Source organism: Phacochoerus africanus, chromosome 9 (assembly GCF_016906955.1).
Source record: "Phacochoerus africanus isolate WHEZ1 chromosome 9, ROS_Pafr_v1, whole genome shotgun sequence".
Classification (NCBI taxonomy): domain Eukaryota; kingdom Metazoa; phylum Chordata; class Mammalia; order Artiodactyla; family Suidae; genus Phacochoerus; species Phacochoerus africanus.
In genome coordinates this window covers 4,713,267-4,736,211 of record NC_062552.1, presented here as the reverse complement: position 1 = coordinate 4,736,211, position 22,945 = coordinate 4,713,267, and the positions used below count along the sequence as shown (strand labels likewise).

General features: G+C 50.9%; 1 protein-coding gene across 2 annotated transcripts in view; it reads left to right on the top strand.

The window, feature by feature from the left end:
• SSR1 (signal sequence receptor subunit 1) overlaps positions 1-21,801 on the top strand; it is a 33,238-nt gene extending 11,437 nt beyond the window's left edge. The window contains exons 6-9 of one of the 2 annotated variants that reach the window (XM_047797765.1): positions 1,172-1,250; positions 2,709-2,802; positions 9,274-9,337; positions 21,221-21,801. In XM_047797765.1, the coding sequence (XP_047653721.1) occupies positions 1,172-1,250; positions 2,709-2,802; positions 9,274-9,337; positions 21,221-21,245 (262 nt within the window). In that variant the 3' untranslated portion in view covers positions 21,246-21,801. Of the gene's footprint in view, positions 1-1,171; positions 1,251-2,708; positions 2,803-9,273; positions 11,332-21,220 lie in introns of those variants that run through there. The other variant, XM_047797766.1, reaches the window with a different exon arrangement.
• The last annotated feature ends 1,144 nt before the right edge of the window (positions 21,802-22,945 follow it).

Genomic DNA, 22,945 nt, shown 5'->3' with positions numbered 1-22,945 from the left:
CTGCGCCACGACGGGAACTCCCGGTCATATTTTTTTAATGGTAAAAATGGAACAGTGTAGATTGAGCAAATTATTAAAACTATTAATACAAAGTTAGGAAAGACAGTTAAAACTAACAAGAAATTGTTTCAAAAAGGTAGGTGGCTTTTTGTTCTTCCCCCTCTTTGAACTGTTTTCCACCCCTTCCTCTTAAGCTGATCACCAGAGTTGCAGGCCTCAAAAATTGCTTCTGAAAACATGAATTAGAAGATTTTATCTTTTTTTTTTCCCTCCCTCGGCATGTGGAGGTTCCCAGGCTAGCGGTTGAATTGGAGCCACAGCTGCCGGCCTCCACCACGGCAATACTGGATCCGAGCCTTGTCTGCGACCTACACCACGGCTCACGGCAACGCCAGATCCTTAACCTGGCCAAGGCCAGGAATCAAAACCTGCATCCTCATGGGTACTTGTCAGATTTGTTTCCCGTGAGCCATGACGGGAACACCAGAAGATTTTATCTTGAAAAATGTGTTCTTTGTGAACAATGAATCATTTATCACCTTATACTTAGTCACTAAGTAATTTTAAAATAAAATTGTGCAAAATCTAATATTTGAGGAAGATAAAACCTAATGCAGTCATTTAATGGAGTTTTGAGTATAACAAATTATAAAGTAATTCATTTTAGATCATATGCTCTTTTTTTTTTTTTTTGTCTTTTTGCTATTTCTTGGGCCGCTCCTGTGGCATATGGAGGTTCCCAGGCTAGGGGTCGAATCGGAGCTGTAGCTGCCGGCCTACACCAGAGCCACAGCAACGCAGGATCCGAGCCGCGTCTGCGACCTACACCACAGCTCACGGCAACGCCGGATCGTTAACCCACTGAGCAAGGGCAGGGACCGAACCCGCAACCTCATGGTTCCTAGTCGGATTCGTTAACCACTGCGCCACGATGGGAACTCCTGGCCTGACTTCTTAAAGAGAAAGTAAAGGTAAATTTATAACGCTATTACCTGAATCTGAGTTGAATTTAAAACATTTCATTCTTTTTCTCCACAAATTATTTGGGAACCTTATATTTTTATTGGAATTATAGTTGTAATTAATTGAGAATTCTTATGAGTTAAAGCACAATTGTAGTTTTAATTAGCTGAGGTATTTCTTATGAACTAAAGCCAGTTTGTGTTTTCAGAATCTTCATGTATATGTTCCTTGCTGGTCTTGGGCTCTTGCTTGTTGTTGGCCTTCATCAACTCCTAGAATCCAGGAAGGTAAATACAGATAAAGAACTCTTACAGCCATATTTCACAAATTGTTACAGCACTAAGTACCGTCTAGTTATTTGTGGCTTACTGCTTTCACTGTGAGATTGCGTATTTACGGGTTCTACTTTGTAAAAATAGAACCTCAGGCAGAGACCTTGGCTGCGTGGCCTGGCTTTGTTTAGACTTTGCTGCAGCGGTGCTGGTCAGGCCCTTTGTCTCCCTCCTAGGGAGTGGCCCTTACCTCCCTCCTGGACCAAATTCTGCTGGAACTGCTACTCCTTTACCTTGGATCTAAGAGTTCATTCTCCTGGTAAACTTCTTCCTGCATATGTTATTTTGTCTCTAAGCCGCGCAGCGGTTCTCTTTGCTTTAACCCTTAACCGTAGAGCTGACTCCTAATTAGCAATTAAATGAGTCCTCGTTTGAAAAAGAATGAATGAACTTGGCTATATTTGTTGGATCAGTCAAAATGCTGTTTTCCTGTTAGGGATCGTGCAGTGGCAGCTTTGGACCACCTGCTGTAATGGTAGTTTCTGGTCTCTGAATATCATCACTAATTCTGCCCCTGTACCCTTACCGCCCTCTCCTCCCCCTCCTGGCCAGAAACCCAACAAAAGCCCTGCACCGTTCCTCTCATTATTAGTGTGATTTGTGTCAGATAAATGCTTGGCATTTCGGTTAATCTTTATAGATTGGGGCAGTCAGATCTATATAAAACGAGCAGTAAATGTTACTAGGAAGCTCTTAATCTTTAAAAGGGGAATTCTTAGAGCTTAAACGTTAATTTCCATAACTTTCTTTACCGCATTTTCATAATAGCATTTTTGCTAGAAATTTATATCTTAGGTACAAGCCACTTTTTCAGTTACCTTTGTTCAGAATCCAGTTTTTGGACTGTATAATTCTGTTTCTTATGTAAATAAAAAGATGTTTGTTTTTTTAAATAGTAGGACTGAAGAGTGGAATTGAATCACTTTCCATCAGTTTTGCTATAAATACTCAACAAAATCTGAGGTTGTTAGCTTAAATGAAATTGTCTGTTTTTATTTTGGTTTATCTATACCACCTGTTTAAGTATAATTAAGTAACAATGCAGGAATCTGCCAGCATCCTAAATTTGGGGGATATGGAAATAAATTTATGCTTTAAAGATTTGATTCCCAAAAGGAAAGAAAATCTTTATGTAAATAGAAGTTCTTATTTGGTCTACCAATTGCATAATAATGCATGAAGCTTTATAGCAGAGTAAAAGGTCTTTAATTGTGAAGATTTACTCTTTCTTTATAGTTGGTGTAGACATGATTTCCTGCCTAGTTAAAAAATTACTTGAGGAGTGTGTTTTAGAACTAGAAGAGAACTTGCTTACCTATTAAGATATTTAAGTGGGTGGCTTGATAGATCTTTTAAAAATTACCATGAGCAATATAATGGAACTCTTTGAAAATAATGTTCGTATGTTCTCAGCGCAAGAGGCCCATCCAGAAGGTGGAGACAGGCACGTCCAGTCAGAATGATGTCGACATGAGTTGGATTCCTCAGGAAACTTTGAATCAGATCAGTAAGTCTGACAAACTTGGCCAGAAATGTTTCTCTTCGATGGAAATTAAGTATCTTAGATTTAGCAAACAGTGCTTGGTGGATGCTATGTAACACTCATCTTCCATTGCTTGTGCAAAATCTAGCAGGCATTCATAATGATTAGCGAACGCTTGAAATTTTACGCTTGAAATTTTTACTCTGCGTACTGTATAATTTAGAAATGCTTCCAGATCTGAAGTTTGTGTACCAATGTGTGAATTCTCTGTATTCCTAACTTTTTTCCTGTCTTTTCTTTCCTGTTGCTTCAGTGCAGAGTAGAAGAGGTGAGGCAATTTTTTTAACAGTGTTTGATACAGTTTTGGGGGTTCTTGTATAGCGTGTAAATACTTCACAGTGAGTTTAATGAATAATGGAGCAGCTTTCTAGCATTATATATATTAGGAAAACTGCCAACTACCCACTATGTATTTGAAAAAATAAACTTATAATACTGCCTGATAGTTTGCCTAATGTATAGTTCAGTTTTATTGCATAGGCAAGTGGTTAAATGCTCATCTTTGTAGAAGAATGTGTTTTTTCCCTCCAGTTGTAAATACATTGATTAATTAAATAGGCTCAACTGTGGCATATGGAAGTTCCCGGGCCAGAGGCTCAACCCACGCCACAGTTGCGACCTGTGCCACAAGGGAACTTCCTGTAAATATAGACTTTTATTTATTTGTTTGTCTTTTATCTTTTTAGGGCCACACCCGCGGCATATGGAGGTTCCCAGGCTAGGGGTCCAGTCGGAGCTGTAGCTGCCGACCTACACCACAGCCACAGCCACACCAGATCTGAGCCTCATCTGTGACCTACACCACAGCTCACAGCAACGCCGGGTCCTTAACCCACTGAGCGGGACCAGGGATCAAACCCGCAACCTCATGGTTCCTAGTCAGATTCATTTCCACTGCGCCACAGTGGGAACTCCTAAATAGACTTTTAAAAAACATTTATTTTAAAGTAGTATGGCCTCATCGTTTAAAAAAGGGAGTGAAAAACTAAGATCAACTCCCGCCTCTGCCAATCCCTTTTTCCGTGATCAGTCATTGCTTATGTGTCCTAGCATTTTCCCAGCGCGCGTCAGCGTGTGAGTCTGTTGTTCCTGTGTTTGCACAACTGGCATCACGAAGCACACAGTTCTCCCACCTGAACTCTCATGCCTTGGGTAGCTTTTTGTGATAATTACTTATAAATTTACCTCGTTCTTTTTAGTAACTACATAGCATTCTTTTGCAGAAGAGTGTCAGGATTAAGCTTGTTCCATACTGAAGGATGTTTGTTATTTCCAGATTTTTAGCTCTTAAAATTAAAACTGTAATGATTATTCTTATATATAAAATTATGGGACTTTTTTTTTGGCCATGCCTGTGGTATGTGGGAGTTCCCAGGCCAGGGATCCAAGCAGCCCCAGTGACAATGCCAGATCCTTAACCTGCTGTGCCACAGGGGAACTCCCTCTTTTCCCGATTTAGATGAAATCCCTTGTTTTGAAAAAACTTCTTAAACAACAGTGGAACTCCTAGACAACCTTGAGCTAATAAGCTTGTGGTTTGTTAATTGATTTTGGAATCTGAAAATAGCTGGAAGGCACACATTGCCCTCTCACATAATCACAGTCCTTTCTCAGTATTATTACTTCCGAGGGAACCCTGGGAGTCCCAGGTGGAACCACATCCTGTGTAATCTAAGGAGTCCTGAGAGTTTGCGAAACCGGGGCCAAGGGGTTAAGGAGAAACAAGTGTACAAAAAAGTCAGTGTAGTTAGTTAGCAAAAACCACTGCTTGCTTTTAGAGTGCTTTTTCCTCTCTGCAGATAAGATGATACACTGCCTCTGAAATATTTTAATTTGCAAAAAAGTAACGTTTTCCTGACAGAAATAACATCACATTTACATAATTATTAATAATTCGTATAATAACTAGTCCATGTTGAAATTTCTCCAGTTGTTTAAAATATCACTGTAGTTCCCAGTGTGACTCAGGTAACAACCCAGTTAGTATCCATGAGGTTTCAGGTTCGATCCCTGGCCTTGCTCAGTGGGTTAAGGATCCGGCGTTGCTGTGAGCTGTGGTGTAGGTCGCAGACATGACTTGGATCCCTGTGGCTGTGGCTCTGGCGTAGGCTGGTGGCTACAGCTCCGATTGGACCCTCAGCCTGAGAACCTCCATGTGCTGAGGGTGTGGCCCTAAAAAGACAAAAAAATCTTTACAACTGGTTTTACAACCTAGGATGATGCATTGCCTCTGGTGTTAGCCCTTAAGTCCCTTTAATTGAAAGCAGCTCGAGAGAGGGGCTGCTTGTGCCATAGGGGCAGGGGCAGGGGCAGGGGCAGGGGCAGGGGCAGGGGCAGGGCGTGCAGACCTCGCTGTGAGGAGCCCCATGGGGGAGCTTGGGCTTCGGTAGCCCTGGGCTGCAGCCAAGGGCCGCATCCAGCGAGCTCCCAGGAGGGGCCGATGCTGCTGAGGGTTGAGTCTGTAAAAAGTCCCACCTTCCAGGTTTGTCTGATTGTTTCCTCCTCGTGTCTTTTAGCTAAAATTTATATAAACCAGAAAATAAATCTGTAGGCTGGGTTAGGTTTAAGTTTGTCATTTTTGGCTGATCACAGGCATCAGAGCTCCTAAGTAGTTGCTGTGTCACATCTAGAAACAGGGTCTAATGGCCCCATCGTCAGCGCTGCTACACTGAGCCCTGGATTAGGCTGGTCGCCGTGCAGCCAGGAAGGCTGGGTCTTTCTGCTGGCAGCCTGGAAGTTTCTTTGCAGTGTTGCGTTGGTGTCACCGGTCGACGCTCCTGGTCTGCTTCAGTGTTTGTGAGGTTTTCGTAAATGAGGATTTCCAGGTGCCCTGCCTTTGGTTTTAACTGCCATTCTCCTGTGAGGTAGCACCTGCCCGAATCAGCTGGGGCTTTCTGGTCACCCTGAGGGACAGTGCCCACTGCAGAAGCAGGACAAGTGCTTACCTCTTTGCTTTATTTTCCAATTCTCAAAGGAGCCTGCAAACAAATGCTGACAAATGAGTTTTCTCTCATTTTCTTCTGTTTCGTGCTTTTCCTAGGCAGGTTTGGGTTTTCATGGAATTAGTGTGTTTTAGTCAACTATTTCTTTTTGATGCTCAGATTTTTGCCGTTGTTGCCTATTTTTAGGGCTGCACATGCGGCACATGGAGGTTCCCAGGCTAGTGGTCTAATGGGAGCTACAGCTGCTGGCCTGCGCCACAGCCACAGCAACGCAGGATCCGAGGCACATCTGCAGCCTACAACTCAGCTCAGGTCAATGCCGGATCCTTAACCCACTGAACGAGGCCAGGGATTGAACCCTCAACGCATCCTCATGGATCCTAGTCCGGTTCGTCACAGCCAAGCCACAGCGGGAATTCCTGATGTTCAGATAATTACAGTTTCGGCCGCTGGTTTTTGAACCTCATCCAATCATTTCTTTTGATCTTTGAATGATCCCTTATATGCTGGCTCAACAAGATAATCCAACGTTTGTGTGTTTTCTCAACTCTACTCAGGGGGCCAGCTGTTTCTCCAAGGACCCCTGGATAGTAGAAATGAAAATCTAGATACTAAACGACATTTCTAGGCCTCTTCCTTGAACTGAGCTAGAAAATAACATTTTTTCGAATCGTGAAATCCTGTTGATGTTTTCAGTTCAGTTATAGCAGTAATTTTGCACCCTTGTGTTTTTTCCCTTGTACTGGATTCCTCAGGGCAGTTCTCCTCCAGCTTAGCGTTCACCGGCGTCACCTGGGCTGCTTGTTAGTAAGTTCAGGGCCCCACCCCAGAGCCCTTCCAGGTGAGCAGACCTGGGTGAGACCAAGGATTTGCATCCTGGCAGGTGATTTGGAAGCTGCTCATCCAGATGGCACTTGAACCCCTGTCTTAGAACATGATTTTTTAGAGTGAAGGGGTTAAGCCACAGTGAAGGTAATGTAGAAAAAAGCCATTTCTGGAGTTCCTGCCGTGGCACAATGGGAGGTGGTGTCTCTGCAGCGCTGGGATGTAGGTTTGATCCCTGGCATGGCCATGAGTGGGTCACAACTGCAGCTGGGGTCTGATCCTTCCTGGCCTGGGAACTCCAAATGCCAAAGAAAAGCAAAAAAAATAGCCCATTTCTTTCAGAGAAAGGACGTGGACTCTGCATGTCTGAGGGCGGAGGGGAGAAACTGGGAGACGTGTTGATGGTCAGGGAGCAAGGGGCTCAGTGCCGCTCCTCGCGGGGGAGGAGGGGTGGTTTGAGGCGGTCTCTCAACCCCGCTTCCTGCACGTGGTGTTTCAGAGCCGCGCGCTTCAGCTTCCCCGAGGCCTTGGAACTGTGGTGTCAGGTTAGCGGATTTTAATAGCAAATCAGGATCTTTGCAAATACCACACGTGTGCGTAGCCAAGCCTTAGTCAGAAGCTTCTGAATATGAAGTCCTCTGCGTAGTTTGACTTTGGTCAGGGGTCTGATAGAAAACTTGTGACACGTAAGTCATTAAAAATCTATCTGCAGGAGGAGTTCCCGTCGTGGCGCAGTGGTTAACGAATCCGACTAGGAACCATGAGGTTGCGGGTTCGGTCCCTGCCCTTGCTCAGTGGGTTAACGATCCGGCGTTGCCGTGAGCTGTGGTGTAGGTTGCAGACGCGGCTCGGATCCCACGTTGCTGTGACTCTGGCGTAGGCCGGGGGCTACAGCTCCGATTAGACCCCTAGCCTGGGAACCTCCATATGCCGCGGGAGCGGCCCAAGAAATAGCAAAAAGACAAAAAAAAAAAAAATCCATCTGCAGACTATTTAGGAAGTACTTCCCTGGCCCAGGTGAGGTGGGAAGCCGTTTGCAGTCCCAGGAAGGGGAAAGGGGCCTGTGTAACTTTCTGCTGACGTTTTGCCTTTGTTGTCTAAAATGAAAAATGTTGCAGTGCGTTAGGACTTGACTGTAGTTTAGTGTGATCTGTGGCTTTTCTTAAACATCCTTTTTTATTCATGTGCAGGGGAAGCACTTTGGGTCTACCCCGTCTCTTTACTATGAAACATCATGTTTAAGGGTTTTTCAGTTTGGGGGTTTTGGGGCGAGTGGTAGGAAGAGGGCCCTTCCCTGTGGTCACTGAAGAGCATTGCTACCTCAGTTACTGCTCGTTGGTGAAATAAAATGCAGCTTCTAGGCTGTTGAGGCACTTGGAGCCATTGTCCCCAGAGCGCAGTGACTGCCGGCCGCTCTGTCTCACGTGTCCACTGCTTAACTCGGTGGCTAGACGGGTGGGCCGGGAAGCCGTAGATGCGCTGTTAAGGTAAGTTGGACCAGCCTGTCTCACCGATGGAGTGAAATTCGTGCGTGTTGAACAAACAGGCTTTGGCAGGTTCATGAGGCTCTTTTTCATGTTTTGCTGTATTTTAAACACCTGCTGCAGGGGGATTGGCCTTCTTGGGACTCAGCAGTGACTGTTTCACAGCTGCCTAGTAACAGCTGTGTCTACGCAGGTGGCTGTTAGATTAGCAAGTATTTTTTGAGGGAAAGATATTCAACGTAATTGGTTATTTTGAAGATTTAGAAATAAAAAGGCATTAATTCATAGTGCAACATTTTTGAAAATCTGATGAAATTTGTAGGCTTTCTTCATCAGAAAGGTGCTTCTGGAAGTTCCCTTCGTGGCTCAGCAGTTAATGAACCCAACTGGGATCCATGAGGGTGCGGGTTCGATCCCTGGCCTCCCTCAGTGGGTTAAGGATCCAGCATTGCCATGAGCTGTGGTGTAGGTCACAGACGTGGCTCAGATCCGGAGTTGCTGTGGCTGTGGTGTAGGCCGGCAGCTGTAGCTCCGATTTGATCTCTAGCCTGGGAACCTCCATGTGCTTGTGGGTGCGGCCCTTTAAAGCAGGGGGAAAGAAAGTGCTTCCATGCTCAGTTTTAGGCACGTGGGCCCTAGACGCCGTCATCACCAACCTGTCAGGAGCACTGAGGTCCGTTTTCATGTGATTTGTAGACTCGAGAGTTGAGCACTTCTTTTTTTTTTTCTTTAGCCCACTGAGTGAGGCCAGGGGTCAAACCCACATCCTCATTGATAGTAATTGGGTTCTTACCCCTCTGAGCCACAATGGGAACTCTGCAAAGTTTTTAATTGACGTCGTATTAGTTCCAGGTGTACAATGTAATGATGTTTTATACATTGGAAAATGACCGTTACGCCAAGTCGTTACCATCTGTCACCATACAAACTTAACCAAAACATTTTTTTTCTTGTTTTTAAGTTTATTTAGCAACCTTCCAGTATGTAAAGTTTCATTTTAAGTTATCTCTTGAAGGACTGTTTATAGCTTAAAAAACCTGTGCTGGGTCAGAGACATTTATTATTAGATGATCTCACTCGTGTGTGTGTGTGTTCGGTTTTTGAACCTCGTGGTAAAGTTGGAGGAAATGCTTTTGAATTGAACACGTATAACAGACAAATTAAAACGTTGTCTTTTCTTCCAGATAAAGCTTCACCAAGAAGGTTGCCCAGGAAACGGGCACAGAAGAGATCCGTGGGATCTGATGAGTAAATGTTCTTTGTGCAACAATTTGGTCTGTACTTAACCTGCCCTAATGTGTTTCGGCCTGATGGGAATTAGTGCAGAGAAGCCATATCACCATAGACGGCAACTACTACTTATGTGTGGACTGAGCAATCAGAGTCTGTGGCGATAATATTGTGGAAAATGCACTGCATTTTTATTTTTCTAAAGTAACAAATCTGGTTTTTTTTAAACCATTAAACTGTGTGTGTGCGTGTGCATGTGTGTGAGCAGCCGGTCTCGCAGCGCCCCGTTGGGTGGCCCGGAGCGCGCCTTGAGAATGCTGAGCACCATGCTCTGGTCTCTGGTTCTTCGGATGTTTCCCGACCGTCTCCCCCCAGACCCCCTGGTTGTCCAGTATGATGGCAGGTGTCCTCCCAGACTGGCTCAAAGAAAACAGTGCTTCTTCCTTAGAATAGCTCAAATCCCAACGGCGGGCACAATTAGCATGTTGCTGCTGTTTTACAACCAGTGTCTAAAGGCACAGACAGGAATAGCTGCTTTTTAGCAATGGAATTGTCTGGGTGTTTGCTGCTGTTGCTAGAATACGCACCTTCGGAAGACTTCCCCCTGAGTTCCAGGAACTTGACAGTTCCAGTTTGGGTATGTAAAACCGACCCCGCGCTCTCTGAAAAAAAATGGTACATTTGTAGACTCTTGAGTTGTTGTCCATTGTTCTTTCGGACCCGAGGGATAGCTCCAGAGTGACTGTAAGACCAGCCTGGTTTTCTAAGAGATCATGTTTCTCCTTCAGAGAAGCATCTTGCTTAAGAAGAGGTGCCTTGGGGTCTACAGACTAAGCACAATTCCAGCAAGGCCTGATCTGTTAAAGAGTTGGGTCATTTCTGGTGGTTAACTCATTGTTTTTTATCTGACCTTTTGGGTTTTGGGGTTGTTGATTTTTGGTGGTGTTAACCTGAAAGATTCCGAAATTTTAAGCACTGAAGGTCTCAGAACCGAACCGAACTGGACTTCCTCACTCTGCTCTTGGTGACCCTTGCCCTAGGCGGCGCGTTAGGTTGGCCTCGTTGTCAGACTGCATAAGTCGTGGAGTAAACGACACGAACAAATGAGAGGCTTTCTCCCTCTGTCCTTAAGCCATAGTCTCTCACGTGTGCTCTGTAAGGAAATGATGGTAAATGAACTTTCAGTGGCTACTCAGTTCCTGGCCTGTCTTCATCGTGATGACCTGCCCCCACTTTGTTATAATCCCCACCTGCACCCGCGCCCACACACACACACACACAAACAGAACACACAAGTGAAACATCTTTCCAGGTTGTTCTCAGTATTTAAACATCAGAGCCAAAGCCAATGACAATAAAGCAGAAGTTATTGTATAGCTGTTAACCGCTTTGCAAGTAGGGGCTGAGGTGTTAAATGAACTCTCTTGGCAGTGCTGAGCTATAAACTTTCTATACTTGTAAAGTCTTTGAGTTTTTAATTGGGCTGTATGATCAGTCGTTTATTGTGGAAAAGCTCTGTGAGCTCCAAGGACCAGCCTGGTTTTTGCTTGATGTACTCTCAGACCCCCACCTTTTCAAGGAATCTCTCTCCAAACATTTCTGTGAGTGTCCAGGTTCGTGAAGGTACTAGGGTGTGATGGAGCGAGGTGGGGTTCGGCACATTCACCCGACCTCTGCAGAGTGTCACGGGCTCTGTGGCGAGGCCATGCCAAGTGAGGGCACCAGCCTTCCTGCTGTTGAGCCACCTGCCTTCTGCAGGGGCCCTTCCTTTTCGGGGGGTGGGGGGGTGACGTTAGCACCTCGGCGGTTATGTGTCATGTTGTGTTTTTTTAGCAGAGATTGGGGACACTTGAGAACTCTTTAATTCCTCAGCTCTCAGGGCCTCTGTGCTCTCAGTGTTCCCAGAAACTCCATAATGAATGGAATTCACTTCCACACATGGTTTGTTCAAGCACACTTAATAGGTAGCCTGTTTTTTAAATGTTTTAAAATGTAAATATTTGGATGATGTTTTTGTTTCTGATACATTAATTTGCTACACCAATCATGGTTTCACAATTCACCTTTTGAACAGCTTGGTTCCAGAGTCTGTAAAACAAACTGAGGATCTGGGGTATCGAGCCTGTCCCTGGGGCGTGCGGCAGGAAGGACGCGTCCATTAACGCACAGCTCTCACCTTGGCTGTGCAGCTGCATCGTCCATTTCACGGTCTTAGCATAGCGACTTGCTGTAGGACTGTCCCTGTCCCCTTGCAGTGGGGGAAGGGACAAGGGGCCTCCATGGTAGAAGCCTGAGGGGGGAAAAAAATCAGAATGAAGGAACATTGGCTTTAGTGTCGTTTTTAATTTTAAATAATTTTCAGAAAATAGGACTTTGATAGGAAGAAAGGGCAAATTTAGATCTTAAAAAAAAAAAAAAAAATTAGGAGTTCCCGTCGTGGCTCAGTGGTTAATGAATCCGACTAGGAACCACGAGGTTTCTGGTTCGATCCCTGGCCTCGCTCAGTGGGTTAAGGATCCGGCGTGAGCTGTGGTGTAGGTCGCAGACGTGGCTCGGATCTGGCATGGCTGTGGCTCTGGTGTAGGTCGGTGGCTACAGCTCCGATGAGACCCCTGTGCCACGCGTGTGGCCCTATAAAAGACGAAAAGACAAAAAAATTTTTTAAAGCCAGGCTTAAAGGTGAATTGGCAGTGCAGGAACCAGGAGTCGAGAGTCTGGGCTCTGTGGGGAGGAAGAGGTGGGGACGTGGGACCGTCCCTTCGTGGCTGTGACCCTGGAGGCGCGGCAGTCGCTGAGCGAGCGGTTCATGAGGCTCGCACACCGTCGCCTCTTGCGGTGCACTCGCCTCGGTGCTCTCAGTTAGTGTACTGAGTGTCATCTTTTAGCCCATGGACTTGGCAGTACACCTCGTTTCTATGAGATTTTAGTAAACTGGTGTCATTTCCAGATACACTTGAAGTAATTTATTACCGTTTTGGACGGCATCATTTATAGCTGTAAAATCAATACATTTGCTCTAAGTTTATTAGATAAAATCCCACTTTCCTTGGAACTAGTTTCTCCGGCTTAGTGAAGAGCAACCTGATCTATAACCAGGACACTGGTTACCAGAGAGAAAGGAACGCAGGTTTGTGGTCAAGCTGATCTGTGTCCGTAAGTGCATCCTTAGAAGATAATGGGGGGAGAACAAAACCCGGGACCTGGCTTGCAAACGTCTAAATAATGTAAGACTCTTAAGGTTTTACCCGCTTTCATTCACACAAAAGGCGGGACTTTTTTTTTTTTTTTAGCAGTAGTTAATTATTGTAGTCTGAAGTTTGGAGGGTTTGGACTCATAGGAATATGAGTGAAGCTTGGGTGCCATTCAGCTGCATTTCTTTCAGGCAGTAGGAAAGGACCTCTCTTAAACTTCAGCCGTGTGGTGTGTTCTGATGGGTCTCTGCATTTATCATTTCGTAAACCTTCAGCAGCCCACCGAAGGAGGATGCTCCCGTTCTCATTTTTACGACACATGGAAAAATCCAGGCTCTCCTGGCATTTACACGTTGCGCTCTGGATGCAGACCTATCTTCCTCCAAAAGTCATGTTGTTTTCCTTGCACCACGTGTAGGGTGGGAGCTTCTTAGAGTCGGGTATCTGGGCAGCTCACAGATGGGGTTCTCTGTAATCCGGCAGGTAACAAGTTCACGTCACCTCATGGTTCTTTACTTCAAAACCGTGGTCTTCAAAAGCTTTTTCTTCAGCATTTTTCTAGTTTGATCAGATTGTCAGTTGGTAAAGGATGGGAGATTCCGCTTCGTGTTTGAGGTGGCACTGTTCTGGGCTATAACCAGACAGAGGTGAAACTGGGCACCGCTTCCGTTCACGTAGGGACTTCCCTTAATAGGCACACTGGGCCCGAAAGAGAAAATCGAGCATCACCTCGAGAACACAGGAAGGCCCGCCCCACCTAAATGCAGGTGTCACAGCCAAGGCCGGTCCGCTGGACCCTTGTGCCCCCCGCAGGTCTCTTCTTCCGCTACCTGTGACAGGCCTCCCTCGGGATCTGGGCATGGGCTTCGGATCCTGCGGGCTTTTTGTCCCTGGCTTCTGGTTCACGGCCATCACGTGGGGACCTGTCACAGGGGCTTAAGGAAGACAAGAAAACGGCCATTTCATCGGGAGAAACCGTCCTGCTGATGACCCGGGATCGGCAGTCGTGTGAGGTGGGGCGGAGTCAGCCTGGCCGGTGATGGGGGCGGGGGTGGGGGCACGAGAAGGCAGCTGAGTCTCCGTGTTAATTTTAAGTTGAGGAACACTTGTGCCAGTCCCAGACGGATGTGTGACTGCCCGGTGCCGCGTTCTCAGGCGATTTTCTCCTTAAATCTCATCTCCTCACCAAAAGGAGAGGGCGCTGAGGTGTGGATGGACCCGAGTCGGTCTGCCTGGCTTTGCCCCCCAGCCCCCTCAGCGGGGCCCCGGCCCCCGGCTCTGGGGTGCGGGCTGCTTTCCCGAGGCGGCCCGTCCACGTGGACGCTTTTGCAGCGGGATGTCAGGTGCTTGTCCAGGACCGGAACTCCGTGGCCGCTGCCCTTGGCCTGCAGGACCTCGGCGCCCCCTGTCCCTGGGCAGGCAGTTTACCGTTAGCACTGCTGGTACTTTCAGGTCTGCATTTAATACCCCATCCTGTGCGTGACCAAGGGACCTTTTCGTGGCTAAAATACTGGTTATGTGCAGGGTGGTGGCCCTCTGTCCACACTTTGTGAGAAGCGCGGTCTGAGCAGCGGTGGTTTGTTCCCAGGCTGCAGAGAGGATGCTTGCATGGGGGGGTGGCTCTGCAGTGGCCTTTGGCCTCAGGCTGCAGCAGCTTGATGTAGGACTTCAGTTCCCAGACCAGGGACTGAACCCGCGTCACAGCCATGAAAGTGCCAAATCCTAACCACTAGCCCACCAGGGAACTTGTAGAATGTTCTATCTTCACTTAGTTGAATTCCACGTGGACAACATGCCTGGCTGGTAGGGAGGTCCTGTGACCCCAGGTCACTACCTGCCACCTGGCGGCCCACTAGATCAAACAGGGCCTTCCTGCGCCTGTGCCACCTGCACCAGGCACTCCAAGCTGGGGCTGGGTCCTGTCACCAGGTCCTGCCTCGAACTTCCCTAGAGGTGCCCTCTGGCTGCGCCCGTACGAGGCCTTACTGTCCGTGTCGGGGGTGCCTGGCCCCGTGAGCCGTCTTCCTCTTCGGGTTCTCCTCCGCTCTTGGCTTTTCTCCCCTGGGCCTTCCCTCTTCCAGCTTTTTTGTAACTTAGCTTCTGCCCCGAGACCCCTCAGGACCGCAACTCCCTCCTCTCCAGTCTCCTGAGCCCCCAGCCCTGAGTCTCTGCATCTAACTTCTGTCTTTCGTGACACAGCTCCCATTTATCCAGTGTTAAATCTTGAAGCGGCCCAAGTACAGTGATTTGCCCCTGCGTCTTTAATACCTGCTTACTGATTTTACCTCCACAGTGAAAATTAATTTCAGTTCTCTCCATTTCAGAATCTTGACAATTTAAGGATTTGAAAGAAATCTGGACCTTTTCAGTCTATCTCTGGTCCAAAATACTTCTTTTCATGTTTCCTAATTCACTGCAGGAGGTCTTGGGTTTGCAATTTTAATTCCATCACTTGGAGACATGTCACTTCCGGTAGTGTGTTGTGATCGGGCTGTTGATGAGAAATCACTCTTCTGCAGTGTGGGTTTTACCTGGTGATGGAAAAGGCGCTCTGGCCACCTGTTAGAACTGAAGTTGGTACTTGAGAGATGGTCACGCTCCATAAATATCTGGAAATTGCCCTCCTTCCAGTTGAGTGCACCCAAGAACAGTGGTCGGACCCACCTCGAAAACTGGTCTGCTCTGCTGTCCAGTGCCTCTCGCGTTTGCATGTCCCTGAGTAACGCTGACCTGGAAGGTATCTGTGTGCAGTAGGAAATGACTCCGAAGCATGAGGGCCTTTGGCCGCGTGGCCTCAAAGGTTGTGGAGAAGCACAAGGTGCATCTACAACATTAAGCCCCAAAAGAACACGTCCCCCAGAGTCTGTAAAAGTCTCCCACATATTCAGCATCTGTGCGTTACACTTCAGGTAACAGACACGTGTCTCAGAACAAAGGTGACTGAAGATGAGTTTTACACATGCGCTTTGGCTGTCAGCTGTCTTGACTTTGCAAGCGATGCCTCTCAGATGCACCCTAGCACACACGCAGACACGCGCACGCACGTGTGGACGTCGGGGTCCTTGTAGTTGAGAGACTGCGCGCTCCGCTGTTCAGACGGTGTCGCGCAGGCAGAGCGGCGTCTCCGGTTTAACTCCATCAGCCTGGCGATGAGTCGGCACCTCGAATTTGCATCGAGGTTTTGCAAGTGGTTGAGCTGAACTAATGTGTTCCCCGTAGAAAGAGCAACTTGGGTAGAGGCGGTGCATAATTTGGGGATTTAGTCTTTGTAACTATAATGCTTTCAGTTTTTTCTGCTGAAAGGAAACAAATCAAAAAACACTGGGGCAGTAAGAACCAGCATTTTCACTTCTCTGCAGTGCTTGAAAATACTCAGTATTGAGTAAATTTCAGATTAGTCCAGAGTCTGGAAAGACAGACACAAAATGCTAAAGCGGTTTTTGTTGTAGGTGGTGGATCTTTTTGTTTCCTTTCAAACTGTAATGTGCTTATGTTTGATAATGGAAGAAATAAATACAAGTGTTAAATTGATTTGCGCCTCCTGAGATGCGTGTAACCATCGCAGTGTTTGTGAGCCCATTAAAACCCTAGACGTTTGGTCGCTTCACCTACTCGGAGAAACTGAATGTCGCCGCTAGAAAGTCTTTGGGAGCATTTTCCCTGAAAGGAACCCCAGCTTTTGCTTCTCGTTGGTTCTGTCCTATGAACAAGTGCCTGCATTCCACCTGGGCCTGAGCCTCCCAGCCCTGTGCCCACACGCCCGCTGGACCCCCTCCGCCCCCAGCTGCACGGGCGTGGCTGTGGGGACGCCACCGTCACCCCCAAGCGACCTGGTCCTCACCTGCACCCCCGCACACTGTCCCTGCCCAGACCAGCAAACCCCCGCCCCCAGTGCAGGCATCCAGCCTTGTGCCCCGGTCCCCCCACCCTTTCCGCCTTTTAAGCTTCATGACAATAAGAATTTTCAGTTACCAAATTACTGAGCCCTGAAAGGGCACCTGGCGTGTGGTAGGTGATTGAGTTACAGCCACACCCTACCGTGCAACAGGCACACCCACACCCCCAGTTTGCACAGGAGGAAGCTGTACAAGTTAAATAACGGATTGAGTCGGCCAGCTCTTAAGTGGTCAGACTGAGACTGGGCACCAGCCTGTCCCCTCAGAGCCTCACATGCACCTCTTGCCTTCCTCATGATGCGGAAGCTGCAGGCGGCCCTGGGCCCTGGTCCACACAGGCCCACATCCAGGCCTCATCTACGCTCACACCGGGCCTTCCGGCCTCCCAGGCGGACGGCCGCACAGTGAGGATTCTGGGGAGAAGCAGGGCTGCAGCATCACCAGGAAGCCTTTACCAAAACAGCCAAGGGAGCTGGTGAGCAGGTGCCCACGAGCTGCCAGGGTGGGGGTGGGGTGGCGGGGGCGCCGCCTCTGAGTTCTAGAAGAGGAAGTGAAACAATGGGGACCCCACAGCCCAGCTTCAAAACTCAGTTCCCCAATTGCGAGTGGGCTGTAACCTTAAACACTGTTCTGTTAAACATAATCCAAGCTTAGCAAATCGCACCAAAACGATTAAATAAGCCATCAGAGGAGACAAAAGCTTCCCCCCACCATTGCCAGACCACGAGGACAGAGCAAAGAAAGCTTCGCAGAAGTGCAAGTCCCCTTCAAGTAACAGCACATAGTCGAGAGACTAGCTGTCATTAAGACTTAAAAAGGATTTTTTTTTTTTTTTTGGTCTTTTTAGGGCCACACCCATGACATATGGAGGTTCCCAGGCTAGGGGTCAAATCAGGAGCTGTAGCCACTGGCCTACAGCAGAGCCACAGCAATGCAGGACTCAAGCTGCATCTGTGACACCACAGCTCACAGCAATGCTGGATCCTTAACCCACTGAGCAAGTCCAGGCATCGAACCCATGTCCTCATGGATGCTAGTCGGGTTTGTTAACCACTAAGCCATGATGGGAACTCCAAAAGAATAAGTTTCTTATAAGGGACTAACTCATGACTTGCATCTGTGTTTAATCCTCCTCTGCAAGAACTTTCCAAATGACAGGGGAATATTTTAAGCATAACGATTAGAATCCCAGGCCCCCTTGAAACCTGTCTGCAGGGTTGTTTTGCTGCCCTCTGCTGTTCACAGGAGGTACAGCAGTCATGGTGTGTTCCCCGGGCATTGCCACAGAGGTGGGGCTTGGGACTGTGAGCTGTTCTCTCCTAAAGCAAACCACCATCTCCAGCCAGTGCGGCCCACCAGCCTGTACGTCCCATGCTCCCCGCCCCCCCCCCCAAACAACAGCAGATTGTTTTTTGCTGGGACGTCAAGGAAATGGTTTGATGAGGTCGTTGGACTGCTATGTCGGTAGAAGGAGCTGGTCACTGGGAGAGCTGGCCGGCCACACTCAGAATGCGCCCTCTGGGGCCGTCTCGTCTCCCGGCAAAGCCACTGCCCCTCTGCTTTGCCTCCATCATGTCCACACACACACGTTTACCTTGGATGAACTGATACTTCCACTCATGGCACCTAAGCGAGTAGGATGGGTCACAGCCCCTGTCTGAACCACGGCTTGGTGATTCAAAGTCCGCTGACCCCAGACTCGCCCACTCAGTGCCTGGATACTCTCGCCCGGGCCACATAGTTGGCCTCAGCCTGTTTCTTCTCTAAACCGGGGACAGTCGTAACTAGAGGTATTAATGTTCAATGAATGTTTATAAAGCCCTCACTATATAGGCCAAGTGTTTGGTAGATTTTTAAAGATACTGCATGTGAGAAGAAGAAAAATAGCTGATTCAAGCGCCTGGCCCAGAGTAGCCTCATCCGCACGACTAAGCAGGTTCTTTTCCTCCTCTCACAAGCTGTGTCCACTTGTCGGCCAACTAAAACCCATCGGCAGCCTTTCCCCCCCCCGCTACCAAAGTCTGTCTAAAGGCGAGGCCCTTTCAGTTGTTTATCTTCGGTACGTGACAGAACCTCATCTAACAATGAGCTGGAAAGACTCTGAAGCCCTTTCTACCCACTGGCCGGATGGCCGGGCTCGCCTTGGGACAGCTCGGCTAGTGGACACCTCCTGCTTGAACCCAAGTCTTGTGGTCTGTGGCCAGCGCTGCTCAGCAGACCATCCCAGAGAAAAGGCTGCCTTCCCTCCCGTGCAACAGGCCTTTATGCACGCCAAGAGCTCTCGCTCCTTCGTCAAAAACCGTCTTGTGCCACGAGCCGCGGCAGAGGTCGCAGGCGCGGCTCGGATCCCGCGTGGCTGTGGCTGTGGCCGCGGCGACAGCTCCGCGTGGTCCCCTCGCCCGGCAGCCTCCATATGCTGTGGGTGTGGCCCTAGAAAAACCTCTTCTACCCGGGCTCAGATAAAAAGTAAAAATACCACCCCCACCTACATGGATACGTGGATTTTTTTTTGGATGAAATAGTCCCATAAATGGTCCCCCAAGGAAACAGTGCTTTTATTCTGATGATGGGAGTTGTCTGCCCACTTGAAACCGAGCATATTGTATTTCATAACGGAAGTGAAAGGGTCCAAAATGATCACTCGAGAGAAAGGATGAAAGCGGCTGCCGTGCGTTCCTCCCCCAAAGGCCGCGGCTTCGGCAGCTACTTGGGGCTCAGTCGGCGTCTGCCGAGGGCCCGGCCGTGAGGTGGCGGCGGCCGCGGGGAGCACCCCGGGGGGCTGCCCGGAAGCGGCGTTGGAGGGAGCGCCGCCACCCTCCTGCAGAGCCGCCCCGGAGGGGGGCTGCCGCCCTCGCCCTTCCCGCGGCCGCCTGCCGCTTGGACCCCTGCGAGGCCAAGTCCAAGGGGGGGCGGGGGCAGGGGGGGACCCTCTCGAGCGTTTCCCTCGTGTCCCTTCTCAGTGCTCGGGGCACCGGCCCTGCCTGAGGGACCAGCTCACGTCACCGAGTTACAGCTGAGGGATTCGAGGCGCAGTGTCACCCAGCCAGTAAGAGACGGGGCGGTCACAGGCTCCGCCGTGGCACCTGGGCCACCCCAGGGGGGTCAGGCCCCCACAGCCAAACCCTGATGCCCCAGAGCCACCTCAACGTCCCTGAGCCGCTTCCCTTCAGGAGGTCCCGCCTCGGTGTCGCCTCCCCAGGAAACTCCCTTCTGACGAGATCTCACCTCCTGACAGGTCCCCTAGCAGTTCTAACCCAGCTCTCCCCTGTCCCTGCCTGTCACACGGCCCTGCCCCCGCCCCCATCCTGAGCCGACGGCTTCCCTGTGTCAGTGAGCAGGGGACAAGTGTGGCGCCCACGCACGTGGTGGCCACTGCCAGTCCAGTCCCTCCGCCCCAGCCATGAGCCGCCACCGTGACTCGCGGGCAATGGCCTGACCCTGTGGCCCTCCTCACAGCCTGCGGGGCAACGACCCAAACCTCTCCCGTTTGCTTCTGTGCGACCTTCAGACCCACCTCGCTGCCCGCCCCCAGCTGCCCGTCCCCGCGCCCACCCCGCCCACCCCTGCGGGTCCAGCACCTGGTTAGGGGGCGACCTCTAACTCTGACATCATTTTGAACTTAGAAGCTGCAAAATACCGAGAGAAATTCGGTATGTCCCCATCATGCCCAGGGCCCTCCCCCGATCACTGACTGCTCACGTCCGGTCGCACGCAGACGTGCACCGACACACGCGTTCTCCCTGACCCGTCGGACGTCACGCCCGGAGCGAGCGCACCTGCGCTCATCTCCCAGGGACACACCCATGCTCTCGGGTGACCAGATCCCGGGGACCAGGACATGCAACACGGATGCAGGGGTTTCCCACCCACGGGTCCTGTTAGCCTTCGCCAGCGTCCAGTGCCCCTCGGCCACCTGCCGGGTTCGTGAGCGAGTCCAGCTTCACGCATTGTACCCCCTCGTGTCCCCGATGCTTCCCTCAGTGTTTGGGGACACTGCGTGTTTCAGGGGCGCAGGCCACTGGCTCTGCCCCGTCCCAGCGGAGCGCGTGAGCAGCACCCTTGTGATGCCACCCAGACGCGCCTTTTCCGTGGGATCAGCACCAAAGTCGGTCCGGAGGCTTGTCTGTCACTGTGACGCTGATAGTGACAACGTTTCAGAGGTGGGGCCTTAGGTAGCTCTCCTGTCTCCTCTTCCAAGGAAGACTTCTGAGGCCCTCTACCCGCAGGCCCTGTCCCCATCATGCCCAGGGCGTTGCCCTGACAGAACCCAGGCCATCCTGCCCCACCCTCTGCCCCAGTCCAGGCCTGGCACTGAGTAGGTGCTTTATAAATATTTGTGGAGTGAATGAAAGAATGGCTGAGACCGCGGGAGCTGACTTAGTGACAAAACAAACCCCCCAAATCTCTCCAGATGAGTCTTGGTGGTTTTTGCTTTCTGCATGGAGTATGGCTGAGTTTTAAGATTGCTTTTTATGCCAGAGTCTCACTGAAAGCATGAAAGTGTGACTTAATCCCAATAAATTTTTTCTTTTTGGGGGGATGATGTGGTCGGCCAAAGTTCCCGGGCCAGGGCTTGAACTTGCGCCACAGCAGTGACAAGGCAGAATCCTGAACCTCTAGGCCACCAGGAAACGACTCCATTTGTTTCCTCGTGGGAGGACGGGTGGGAGCCAAGGGACTCTCTGGGTCCTTTGTCGGGAGAAACACCTGGACCCGGGACAGCAGCGCGAAGTGGCCCCCGGGCCGGCAGGGAGGCGCGGGCGGGCTGCCGCGCAGCCTCCCAGCCGCTGACCCTCTCCCTTTGCCGTTTCAGGCGCAGGAGGAAGGAGACGCACTGATGTCACCAGACCCCCTGCAGCCGCTGGACGACGGCCCCCGGAGACCCGGCCCCCACCTGCATCGTTTGCTCTCTGTGACGCCTCGGACGCCCCGACGCCCCGCCGGCGCCGCGGAGAAGCCACCGCTGCGAGGGCCGAGTGGCCGCGGCTGTGCGCCGGGTCTGGGTGGCGCTGTCCTCCTCTGCCCGAGGGAGGACGGCCCGGGGTCCCCGTGGGCGAGGGCGCGTGAGCCGTGGGATCCACATGGCCCTCCATCACTTGGACGGGGACGGGGCGGGACGTGGTGGCTTCGACCCCTACCTGAGCAGCTTCTGGCGTCATCTCAGGGGAGGACCAGGGACCTGGGCGGGTGGGCAGCCGAGCAGGGGGCAGCTGGCGGCGGAGGAGGGCTGCGCGCCGAGCGGAGTGAGGTTGCCTGTGAGCCGGCCCCCGGGGCCAGGCCTCCCCAGGGAGGCTGCTTCTGTGTGGGGCGCACGGGCTCTCAGAGCTCCCATCACGCTGACATGGATGCAGCTGAACGGCACTCAAATAAATGGCCCCGAACGGGCTGCCAGCATGTGGGCGTCTCCCGCTGAGAGCCAGGCGGGGGCACAGGGCCAGCCCAGCTCCAAAGCGCCCGTAACTGTGATGCTGCAGCAGGAACAGGCCAGGGATGGGGGTGCTCCCAGCTGAGTCTGCAGGTGCAGAGCAGGAGGGAGAGGCGCGGGGACACGGGGGCAGGGAAGGGGCAGCAGCTGAGGAGCAGAGGTGACAGCAAGAAGCGGGTCCCGCTGGGAGACGACACGGCACACACGCAGACACTCACGCATCTCAAATGTGGCCTGAGAACCCCACACTAAGCACAGTCTCAGGGAGACCCCAGGAGTTTTTTTAGAGCCGCACCTGTGACATAAGGACCCAGGCTAGAGGATGAATCAGAGCCACAGCCACGCAGGATCTGAGCTGAGACTGCGACCTACACCACAGCTCACGGCAACACCGGATCCTTCACCCACTGAGCGAGGCCAGAGATGGAACCCACATCCTCATGGATACCAATTGGTGTATTATTGCTGAGCCACAACGGGAACTCTCAGGAATCCGCATTTTAAAGCAGACCTTCCCAGGGGATTCGGAGTTTGAGACTCGCTCAAGGTTGGGGGGAGGTGACAGGGCTGATTTTCAGGTGGGGGGCGGCAGGGTCAGTCCTCAGCTGAGTGACACCTCAGGGCACGGCATTCGCTCTGCTGACAAGCTCCGAGGGTGGGGGGTGATGCCGCTGTGGGGACACGGGTGACCCCGAGGAGGAGAGCAGCTGGGCTTTGGAAGATTCCAGCCAGGGGCTGAGGACCTGATGGTCACGATACCCAGGTTTGGGCAGGGGCGGCGTCCTCGTGACAGGGCCACCCCAGGTCTCAGGCTCTGTGACAGGGGTGTGGTACTCCCTGATCCCAGCCCCACTGCCTGGGAGCCCGGACGTCCCGGGGCACAGGGCTCAGGGTGAGGCCGTCCCCCAGGCAGGCCCCTGCGATGCCTCGATTCCTGCACCTGGAAGATTCTGCGTCCGCAAGGTCACGGGTGCAACCCTGGCCGCCCCTGGGCAGGGCTGCCCGGAGCTCCTGTCAGTCCTCTGCACAGAGACGCCAAGTGACTTCCTCAAGGCCCCACAGCGGGTTAGGGCGTGAGGGCGAGGGGGGCTGAGCCCAGCCCTCCGCACCCCT